At 43.5% G+C, this 12,144-nt stretch overlaps 1 protein-coding gene across 3 annotated transcripts in view; it reads right to left on the bottom strand.

The window, feature by feature from the left end:
• MRPS5 (mitochondrial ribosomal protein S5) overlaps positions 1–12,144 on the bottom strand; it is a 107,923-nt gene that overhangs the window by 55,009 nt on the left and 40,770 nt on the right. For 2 of the 3 annotated variants that reach the window (XM_043512212.1, XM_038397820.2), the window contains exons 3-4: positions 7,526–7,651; positions 6,326–6,559 (exon numbers count right to left, since the gene is read on the bottom strand). In XM_043512212.1, coding sequence (XP_043368147.1) covers positions 6,326–6,559; positions 7,526–7,651 — 360 coding nt within the window. The remainder of the gene's footprint in view (positions 1–6,325; positions 6,560–7,525; positions 7,652–12,144) is intronic. The other variant, XM_043512213.1, reaches the window with a different exon arrangement.

Consider the following 12,144-nt stretch of genomic DNA (forward strand, 5'->3'; position numbering starts at 1 on the left):
AAATGAACTGGATGGCATGCCCCCATTCCACCATGTTTGAGACCTACCAATCTGATGTTATGTGGCCCCACCAATTAGGAAATGGGATAAGCGATTGGTAAATAAAAGATGGGGAACAGATGGAACTAAGGTGGCTGGTACACTGTCCTTGAGTATCCCATCAAAATGCCTGTTTGGAAGGGGGCGGGTGGATGGTATGAGCCCACTGATGCTGAAGAGGGCAATGAGAAACACCTCCTATAATCCTTTTCCATTTTTTTTGGTGGATTTTGGGATCGGGGAGCAAAACTCTGGTGTCGGAATGGCTGCTGTGGAAGAAATTGCTCCCCCTCCCCCCCCCGGTCACTGGAGTATAGATCCAAAGGGATTTCAGTGTCGGTCACCCTGGAATCTCTGAGGATATGAATCCAGTCATTCATTTTCTCTGAAAACAGATGGAGGGCTTCAAAAGGGAGTTCTTGGATCATGTGTTGGACCTCTAGGGGAAACCCAGTTGACTGAAACCATGAATATCTTTCTCATATCCAAACTATTATCCAGCAATGTTTTGGAGGGCAGTTCTGGCAACCAGTTTACCCTCCTCACTCATCACTGCAAACTCTTGTCTACACTCCTCTGGCAACTTATCTTTGAACTTTTTAACATTTTCCAAGAAGGTGAAGTCATAGCGACTCTGGGGTGCCTGCTGGTTTGCAATCCTGAATTGCAGGCTTCCTGAAGAATAAAGCTTGCAACCAAACAGATCCAGCCTCTTTGAACCTTTGCTTTTTGGCGTGGAAGCTTGATGTCCCTGCCTTTCCTGCTCATGGTGGCTGCCACCACATGAGAGGGAGTGGGTGGTGAGAGTAGAAATGTTCATAGCTCTTAGAGGGGACAAAGCACCTCCTCTGGGCTCGTTTTGCTGTTGGGGACAGGGAGGAGGTGCCTGTCAAAGAGCCATGACTGACTCCAGGATGGTTTCATTACCCGGTAGAGTCACCCTAGCCGGGGTCATTGATATTAGGATGTCCATCAACTGTTGAGACCTTTCGGACACTTCTTCTGCCTGAACACCAAATACAGAGGCCACTTTTTAAAGGCTCTTGAGGGGCTCTGTGGTCCTCTGATGTGGTGAGTAACTTGAGGGATCAGTAGCCTCAGCTGACAATGAAGATGAGGAGGCAGCAGGCCTCTGACGTGGTTGCTGGTCTGTAGCTTGCAGTGGGGAGGCTGCCCGCATGAGTATCAGCTGCTTTGTACCGGTTTCAGTAGCAGGTATCGGAGAATAGTGCTCTTGGTGCCCAGAACCAGTCTCTGCACCAGTTTGGGGGGGGCAGAGTGCTTTTGGTGCCCGTGTCTCCAGTGTGCCAGGAGGATTGAGGGCAGGACCTGGCTGGCTGGAGGGGGAATGCCCCACAGTGACCAGAATGGCCATGGGTATGGGCTTGGGATCCCTCCTTATCCAGGGCATTGACCTTTAGCTGGGGCCCAACATTGGTTTTGCCACATGGCACCGTGGTGCCAATGACTCTGATGGCGGGGAACGAGCTATGTCCTGGATGGGACAGAAAGGACCTCACCTCTGAGCCTGAAGAGTCAGATGCCTCTGACAGAGGAGGGGCTGATGCAGAAGGGACTAGAGAGAGAGACAGCCTGAGCCCGGGGATGGCAGTAGCAGGGCAATAGAGGAAGCTTTCCTCTTGACAAGACAGGCTTCAGGAGAGGCTTGGGTAACCATGATGCAGGATCTCAGTGCAGTTAGCTATGAGCCGCAGGCATCAGCATGGATTGCAGACCCTCTGCTGCCAATGATACCAGTACTGAGTGACTAAACATGTTTCTTGTGGCTGCATATGTGTCTAGGGTGGCGGGGTGCGGCACTGCCTGCTGGCTCTGTTAATCTCCTTTAGGGGAGACCTCGACAGACCTGACACAGGCCCCAAAGGTGGAGATCCCCCTTGGGAGGTGATGAGTGTTCCAGGGATAGCCTTTCTCCGAAATGCTTTGTGGTATGTCAGCCTCTGTCTTGCTTTGGTACTAACACAGAAGAGCAAGAGACAGGACCTGAGGAAAGTCTGAGTCTTTTCTTCGGTACTGAAGAACGGGACTGAGGAACTGCAAACATATCTGGTGGGGTGTTCTGTACCAAAGCTGATGTAGTTGGGGCGCTTTCCCTGTGTGACGACTGACGGGGGTCGAAAGGCTGGTTCCATGAACAAGCCCTTAAGCCTCACTGCTCTTTCGCTTTTTGGGAGGGCTTGAAGCTATCCAGATGTGACATTTGTCACTAATGTGGGATTCTCCCATACGTTTAAGGCAGGATGGATGCTGGTCACTGACTGGCACAGGCTTTGTGCAGATCCTGCATAACTTAAACCCCAGTGAGCAAGGCATCATTCCGGTACTGGTCCCAGTACCAAGAAAAAAGGGTCAAGAGAGACCAAAACCAAACACCTAGCCCTAAACTATCAACATTGGACTAAAACTAACTATATCCAAGAAGCTACTAACGTACAGCTATGTAGAAAGCAGAGTGAGGGAAGTACGTGAATCACTCAAGCCTGGATTCACTCTGACAACCCTCACTGTCATTAAGGAGGAACTGAGGTGGGCGGCTCCACTCTGATAGAAGACTGCAATGGCGTATGGCAACAGAGGGTGCTCAAGCCACCTCAACAGATACTGCTGAGGAAAACAAATCTCTGATGTCTGTGCCCGGGGTGCATGCACACCTGCCATGGCACCGACATGTGCAATCCCTGGAAAAAGAAGTGAGGCACAGAGTGGTTAAGTGACTTACCCAAAGGCACTCAGTCTGGGGCAGAGCTGGAGCCAGAACCCAGGTATCCTGAAACTCAGTACAGTGCCTTGACGACAAGACCAGCCTTCCTCTCTCAATTAAATCTGAAACTCTTGGGGCACCATTACTCAATTCTTGAGAGGTCATAACTCTGTATTTATTCCAGGACCGAAGTTACGCACTCTATTCTCCCTAGCTCTTCATTGCTGAAGAAGTGCTGGGGGGAATGAACAGTTGTGCACAGTATGTTCCAGTGATGATCCATTCGTGTATTTCATCATTTGCATGCATGAGCTGCCTACTTGCATAACTGTTACTCAGATGACTACCCTAAGTGAACTGAGCATATATGCATTGATTGGAGACTGTCATATTGCTAGAGGATGTAACAATTCTATAAATGGCTCACCTCCATCATGTCTACACTATTATCTAGTACTATTTTAGAATATTTTGAATGATATAATATTAGACAATCTACAATGATTCAAGCAAACAAGAAAGCAACCATGAGACTATTTGATACAGATTTCTATACAACTACAGGGAAAAAAATCTTGCCACTTCAAATCAGCCATAATATGTTAGTGCAATATTTTAAAGGGTATTCAATTTAAAGGGCTGCCTGAAAAATTTCTCTGTAATCAGTCAAATGCAACTATAGCATCATTTTTCTGCCCTGTAAGAGTCAGGAAGCAATCTTTACAAAACTGAACATTTCACATAACATTCATGTTTTAGTCTTTTCAGAATGGTGATAAGAAAACACTGGTCAGGTGTATGCTACACTTGGGGCACCGAAGTGCATGACCCTCATTTTCTCCATATACATTATAGAAATAAATGTAAGCTTCCCCTCTGCAAGTTACTTTTGAAAACAGAATTCCATTTCAGAAATGTCTCATAAGGGACAAAAAGCGAATCCACAAGCATGGCAGAATTTTGAGTATTCTGTACCACTATCCCCTGCTAGTGCTCATTTGGCACATGAAAGCTAGGGCAGAAAGGATACAAACAAAGCAGAAATGCAGTCAGATCCTTTTGACTGGCCTGTGCTCTAACACCCACTTTGCGGAAAGGAACAATAAGCAAGTCTCTTTGGCACAGCCTTTGGCAAATGCCAAGATTCACTTTATAAAATCTAACAAATTCTCTTGGTGATGGACCTTGTCAATAGGACTGGCACATCTTTGCCAAGGTTCCTGTTTCAGGATTTACTGAACATTAATTAATTCCCTTATCTGACTACTGTAAACATTAATAATAATTTGTTTCTGGTCATGCCCAAAAAAAGATGTATGCTTCCTAGCCATGAAAGAGGCACAGTTCCTGCCATGAAGAGCTTACATTCTAAAGGAAAAGGAGTCAGTAGACTGATTCTTGCATTGACTCAGGAATCAAAACCAGGCCTCTCATATGGCAGGTGAGAGAACTTTCATATACCAACAACCCGAAAAACATACTGCTCTTAAACAAGCATTTGCGGAGCAAAGCTTCGACAGACGGCTGCATGAGACAGCAGGGAGCAAGACACATGGGGAAGAAGAAAGTTGCTGCTTACCAGCAGCAATTCTTGTCCTTAATGCATTGCCTGCACAGAGCCACACTGCACATACCTGGCTGCAGAACCTGTCTGAGCAGCACTTGGCAGTGAGGGCGAACACATGGCCCTCCATCCATGTCTTCTACAGAAAGATATAAATAACCCACCCTCCTAACCTTCCCTCAAGAAAAGGCCTTGCTGACTGAATTATTCTTCCAGTTGAGTCATTTCACCACCTTACATGGCAGTATGAGAACATATACATGGCCAAAACAGATGCTGCCCCAGCGATTAGCTGTGAAGTTTGGATTAGGCTAGAAGCGATCATTCTGATAAACTAGGATGATCCGAACATCCCAGATCAGAGAAGGTCACCCAAGGAGCCCTCCATCAAGCCTTCTGATTGAGCTAGAGTGTGTATTTTAGAAAGACGTCTAATCTTGACTTAAAAGTCTGAGTTACGGAAGATCCACCATAACCTCTAAGCCAGTGGTGGGCAACCTGTAGATAAGTCTGAACAGACTGAGGCATAACCTCACAGAACAGGGAAGTAATGGTTCCAGTTTCCATGGCTTTCATGCAAATGCACCCTTGGAACATTATATGGCATTCCATGAAGCATATTACTGGAAAATATTGGCAAACTGGAGGGAGTTTATACAAAACAAAAACCCACAAACTGATTGGGGGGCTGAAAGAAGTGACTTGAGAGAAGATTAGAAAACCTCAATATGCATAATTTGGGAAGGGTTCCATGTATTCTGCAGCCATTACATTTGCCACAGAATCTATCCCTTGCTGCAGAAATATGCTCCAGAAGCTAGACTTTAGTTTAGGAAAAGAAATTATGCTACTGGCTCTTATGGGTATGAAGAAAACTTTGAAAACATCAATCAAGTTTAATTGGTGCAATTACATCTGACCCTGCAGACAGCCTGAAACAATCCTGCAGAGAAATGTGAACTGTCTGGTAAATCTCAATGGAATATTACCAGAAAAACCTAAACATGACAATATAAACGTCAACGTTAACTGTTTCACAGACATTACTCGGCTGAGTGTTACTTGTTTTCATATTTAATTTGTTAAAAATTTTTTGTTCTAAACCAAGCTGTCACAGAATTTCTAGTTACCACAAAAGACTGTTGCAGAGAAGCTAGGATAGTGGTGGGCAACCTGCAGCCCGCATGCGACCCATCAGGGTAATCCACTGGTGAGCTGCAAGACATTTTGCGGACATTGACCATTCGCAGGCACGGACCCCCGCAGCTCCCAGTGGCCGCGGTTCGCTGTTCCCGGCCAATCGGAGCTGCAGGAAGCAGTGACCAGCACGTCCCTGTGGCCCGCCGCCTCCCGCAGCTCCCATTGGCCGGGAACAGCAAACCGTGGCCACTGGTTGCTGTGGGGGGCCATACCTGAGGATGGTCAATGTCTGAAAAATGTTTCGCGGCCTGCAATCAGCTTACCCTGATAGGCCACACGCAACCTGCAGGTTGCCCACCACTGATCTAGGACTTGACACAGAATTTGCCACCAACTGCATGGGGCCTTGAGTTTGGGTAAGAGGTTTAAATATGCAAGGTGATAGCCTAATACTTACCTCCTATAATTTGTATTTCTAATATGACATTTTATTAGCCATTCTTTCATTGTTTATGCTAACATGAAATATTTATTTCTGTTACTAAGCTAATGGGAACATATGGCTACATCTTGTACTCCGGGCTGCTGATGTAAGATATACAAAAAGTGTTTTCACATTTTAAGACTCACAAAAGCTTAACTGAGAAGCAGTTAATTAGCGCTAAGCATTAATTAATTAAACTGTCAGTCCAGTTAAGATTATGAACTCTTTAGTTTAACTGCCTGGGTTTGTGTATAGAAATTCTTATAGTTCCTAGTATAGAGGAGAATAATTATAAAGAAATGTAAAATGCTGGGAAAGTATGGATTCTTCTTCCCCTACCTCTCTCTAAGAAGGTAATTACATTCCCTCTTCTTACCTCCATTAGGACCTGGCTCAGGGGGTCCCAGACTGATGCCTCCCCAGGAACTTCCAGTCCAGCCTCTCTCTCGCTTCACCTTTGTTTTTCTTTTCTTTTCCCACTCATCCCTCTGCCGGATAATTTCAGACCGCACCTTCTCCTGCTCCTCTTTGTCTCGCTGACCAATTGTCTGGAGTGCCCCACTTTTCAGCACAGGAGTATTGAGACCGGGCCAAAGGAAACCAGAACGTCCTTAAGAAAAGCAAAACATGAAAAGATTTCCCTCACATTTAATGCAAAATTAAAGATTAAAACTCAACAGTACACAAGATGAATCTAATAAAATGGAAGTTTTAATGTTCACTTATATTTCAACTGCTTTCCACATGACAGAATTTGTATTAAAAGCTGGAACTATGTGAAATGGAATATCATTATCAAAATCACCTATAAAAAAAGAAAAGAGAGAGCGAACATTCATTCAATGCTGTCATGACTCCACAGAAATTAATGCCAATGTGCTAACTGCACTGTTTATAACAAGTATTACAAATGGGGTTGTCAGGCGTCTGGTTTTTGATTGGAATGCTCTACCCTGGCTCTGCACAGCTCCTGGAAGCGGCCAGCATGTCTGGCTCCTAGGCGCAGGGGCAGCCACAGGGGCTCTGCGCGCTGCCCCTACCCCAAGAGCTGGCTCCGCAGCTCCCACTGGCTGTGAACCGTGGACAATGGGTCCTGCAGGGGCAGGCAGTGCACAGAACCCCTTGCCCCCTCCACTTAGGAGCCAGACATGCTGGCCACTTCCAGGAGCTGCCTGAGGTAAGTGCTGCTGGGCTGGAGCCTGCACACTGAACCCCCTCCTGCACCCCAACACCCTGCCCCAGCCCTGAGCCCCCTTCCGTACTCAGACTCCCACCCGGAGCCCACACCCCCTCCTGTGCCCCAAACATCTCATCCCCAGACCCATCTCAGAGTTCTCACCCCCTCCCACATCCCAAACCCCTGCCCCAGCCTGGTGAAAGTGAGTGAGGGTGTGGGAGAACGAGCGATGGATGGAGGGGGGATGGAGTGAGTGGGGGCGTGGCTTCGGAGAAGGGGTGGGGAAAGGGTATTCGGTTTTGTACAATTAGAAAGTTGGCAACCCTAATTACAAACCAAAAACACTATGAATAGTAAGAGCAACACATTTACCAGTCCTATGGTTATTTATGCATTTACCTTCACCAACGATCTGGCCTCTATTGAGATCCCTCCTGAACTTTTTCTTGGTTCGCTTTCCTCTTCCCTTCCTTGCTCCAGCACCAGTCTCTGCCAAAACCCCTTTCCACAGCTCATTAGCTGTCACTGTAATGAAACTGCTTTCGTAAGTATGGTACCAGAATAATTAATATTGGTAACATTACTGAACAAAATATTCAAGACACTAACCCTTAGTTGATCCGTTCTGGGAATTCATAACATACCCCCCCCCCCATTAATGCCCATTTAAGCAAACATGTATTCTTCTGCCTGGATCCTTCTCTCTCTCCACTACTCTCTCTGCCCCCATCTCTTTTGGGCCCTGTGTGCATTGGGTCTCAAAGCAAATTAATGGAACTCTGTTTAAACACTGTTCAAAACAACAATGGTTTCCAACATGGTTTGCATTGCCACTGCAGAGGAGGTGAAACCACATAAGTACCGTAGTAAGGAAGATACCTAGGTGAGCACAGGGTTTAAAATCTATTTTGAATTTTGTTTTTAAATCAACACCGTTCTTAGACAGTGTAATGTTTTAATGGCCTTGGTAGCAGAAGACAGGAGCAAAACAAGATCATTCACTAATAACTGACATTGGCAATAGCAGTAACTGCTCTCTGTGACACAGAGACCCACGGGTGCCAGCTGGCAAAGAGTTCGCTGTTTTGTAACAGCGACTCCTAACAGGCCTTACCAAATCACTACACCTAGCACACCACTTCCATGGTATTTATTCATAAGCAATGTCATGTGGCAGCAATGTCTCAAAAAAGCTTGTGGCATACTGATCCTCTCAATCATTGTGAGATATACGTACAGATTATATTTAAGGAGCTGTGCATGGCGAGGCATGATTTCCCTTTACAAAAACCATGTTGACTCTTCTCCAACATATCATGTTCACCTGTGTGTCTGATCATTCTATTCTTTACTATAGTTTCAACCAATTTGCCTGTCACTGAAGTGAGGCTTACAGTAATTACCTGGATCATCTCTGCAGCCTTTTTTAAAAATTGGTGTCACATTAATTATCCTCCAGTCATCTAGTACTGAAGGTGATTTAAGTGATAGGTTACACACCACAGTTAGTAGTTCTGCAATTTTATATTTGAGTTCCTTCACAACTCTAAGGTGACCACCACCTGGTCAAGGTGACTTAACACTGTTTAGTTTATCAATTTGTTCCTAAATCTCCTCTATTGATCCCTAAAATCTGGGGCATTCCTAAAATTTGTCACCTAAAAAGAATGGCTCAGGTGTGGGAATCTCCCTCACATGCTCTGCAGTGAAGACTGATGCAAAGAATTCATTTAGCTTCTCCACAATGGCCTTGTCTTCCTTGAGTATTTCTTTAGCACCGTGATTATCCAGTGGCCTCAATGACTGTTTAGCAGGCTTCCTGCTTCCAATATACTTAATGTTTTTTTTTGCTGTTAAACTGTTTGTCTTTACTAGTTATTCTTCAATTTTTTTGGCCTGCCTAATTACACTTTTATACTTGCCTTCCCGAATTTATGCTCCTTTCATTACATCAGTTAATGCTTTCATACGCTGATGAAATACAGGATTCTCCCACCCTTTACATCCTTCCTTTCACCCCTCATTGAGGTGTGATGCTTTACAGAGCATCATAGAACTGAACAAGATACATTCAGAAAACCAAATTAATTTCACAGCCTGCTGTATATCTTGTCTGGGCACATCTGCTGTGCCATAAGGCATGGGAAGTAACCATCTTCACATTCAGACCAAGACCTGAAACACGGCTTGCATGCATATTTACTAACTGACGTTACTACGCTACCACTACATAAAGCTGAAACACAGGGCTTTTCAAAATGTCAGCGTTGTTTTTTTTTTAAATTAAAACTCAAATGATGTGATGAAGATATTCACAACATGGTATAAAGCCAGTTTTTCTCCCAACTAGGCCAGAATCCAGTAAAGAAGATAATCAGAAATACAGTCAGACAATTGCTTCAGCTCCTTAGAATGAATGAGCCTGACCAACAACAGTGACCTGAAACATCTCTCAAATGCCTCAGCTCGTAAGAGACATCACTAATGTAAATTACATCTCCTGTCTCAGGCTGGACCACATTCTGGGTTTCTCTCTCTAAAGTAGCAGTCTGAATACCAGCAATCAGAGGGAAAAAAAATAGTTTAGTTGGACTGAAGCGACTTATCTAAAAAGCAACACAAAATAACTGCTGAAGATCCCAAATTACTGAAAGAGATATCCTGCCTTATTCTCAATCCGGGTCCACAGATCCCCAGACAATGGCACTAGTGAAGTTATGCAATGCAGAAAGCAAGGGTGCAGCCAGCACGGAGCATCCATAACCTGCCATTGCCTTTACTCATACTATGCATTTGTAATTCCTGAGGATACACATGCATCTTCCTAACGATTTGTGGCCTTATCTTTATTTTGCATTTATTTAAATTCAGTAAGATAAGGCTCTTATGTGCCAGCTTCACTCTCCCACTGCTAAAACAGCTCCAGTTGCAAAGCCACACGTTTTCACAAAAATGTTAACAGGATGCAATACATAGGTACGGTATGCGATAAAGGGTTTATTGCCATGGGCTGCAAAAGGGTGCATTATTCATTTGTGGTTTTACCCAGGTCAAATTTTTTAATATCCCATCTTTTGACACCAGACTGTCCCTGGAAAACAAGCCCAGCTGTTCTTACTTTGGAGGGAGATGAAAAGTAGAACACAAATTGGTAACACCCAAACATTATCTAGGATAGTTTTTCTGGAAACATCATCACAATTTTAAAGTCCAGGCTCTCAGTCTACCAAGATTAAAGGCATATTTCTTAGCTCATTTGAAAAGGAAGAATCTCAGTTCCCCCAGAGCATAAAAAAAAAGAAAGATTAGTTGAGGATGTGGAGGGAACCACACATGTATCAATATTAGTATTTGGGAGCAAAGTAGTTAATTTCATAGAATGATTAAACATTGTTTAATAGGTTGAATTTTTTCCACTTGAAAACAACTTTTGCTGAATACTTTCTGATGCCAAATCAGTCACGTAGCAGATTTTAACAGCAGGGATTTAAAGAAACTAATATTGTTGATACATTTTTAAAAAGCTTAGTGAACATGCCATGATAAATGTGCTTTATTCTAGAGTAGTAATGCTTGCTAGTGCCATTATAGTTAGAAATCTATATTATCTTTATAAACTCATCTTTATAGGGGTTCTATAACAAATGGTTTATTTCTAGGCCAACCGTATCAGCTTTAGCTAAGAATACATTTTTATGGACAAATTTACTTTAAGTTTACAAATAGCTAAAATATTTGTACATCATCACACACACAAAACTCCCTTACATTTTTTCATTTCAAATACTCCATCCCCATCCCCCCAAGCAAATAAAAGGGGATTCAAAAAAATTAAAATGTACAAGTCGTTAGCTGAAATATGACATTGTGTCTTTAGAGGCAATAGGTTGCTTGGATGTTTTGTAATGGGATATAGAATCTTTAGGTAACTGATACTGGTTTACTCTGGGTCCAAATATATAATAGCAAAGTCAAGACAGAGCTTTTTCAAGGGCTGGCCCAAGACTGTGGAATGAACTCCCACAGGAATGAAAGACCTTCCCGTCTAAGTGCTCTATCTTTCCCTCTAAGTGCAAGGTGCATTTATTTGACCTTGCATTCTTTAAAAAACACATAGTATCATGTGTACTCCCCCCCACCCCACTATGCGACTTCTTCCACCTAGGTAGAGGAGGAGAGAACACGATAGATGTTAGTCACATTATTTAATGCACTAGTGAAAAGGGCTTGGATACTACAGTCCTGAGCATGGTATAAGAGCATATACAGAACAGAATTACCAGACATTGTTCAGGAATCACAGTGAAACAAGGTGATGGACTCATTCTGCTTCCTAGTAGAATTGGTTTTCACAGCCCATCACCACAGCTGGCAGCCTTGCTGACAGATTCAGAAAAGATCATGTATTGCCAGAGTATGAAATGAGTAACTTACTCATCTACAGAGGTGGCCCTCTAGATCAGAGCTGAGGTTACAAATTGGAAAGAGTGGGGAAAGGACTGTATTTATGCTGTAGTGACAAGAGGATTTCAGCTTCCAAAGTGGTCACGGCACCTAACAGGAACACTTAAAAATTCACAGAGTTTTCTAAAACAATCTGCTGAGATTTAAATGTTAGCTAGTATACTTAACCTTTCTACCAATTACATTACATACCTGTTACTTACTATGCATATGTGCAATTAATGAGACCATTATACTGCATTTAATTTTTAATATACGCATTCTCTCTGACACAATTTAATTGCCCTCAAATCAATAATCTGCATTCAAGGAAGGTGTTGAATATCACTGATAAACAGATAGCGTGAGACTATTCCAATCAAAGAGAACTGTTACAATCTCAATGTCAGAAAAAACGATCTCAAAAGATGGTAACTTTGTCCCACCAAAGCTAAACAGTCAAAATAATTTGTGGTGGTTCTAAATATTAGCAATTCCTTTCACCAGGAGCCTTGAAAACTCCTATTCATTTGTTCTTAATGCAAAACACACCCAGTTTGCATGATCACTTCTTC

This window comes from Dermochelys coriacea, chromosome 3, assembly GCF_009764565.3.
Source record: "Dermochelys coriacea isolate rDerCor1 chromosome 3, rDerCor1.pri.v4, whole genome shotgun sequence".
NCBI lineage: Eukaryota > Metazoa > Chordata > Testudines > Dermochelyidae > Dermochelys > Dermochelys coriacea.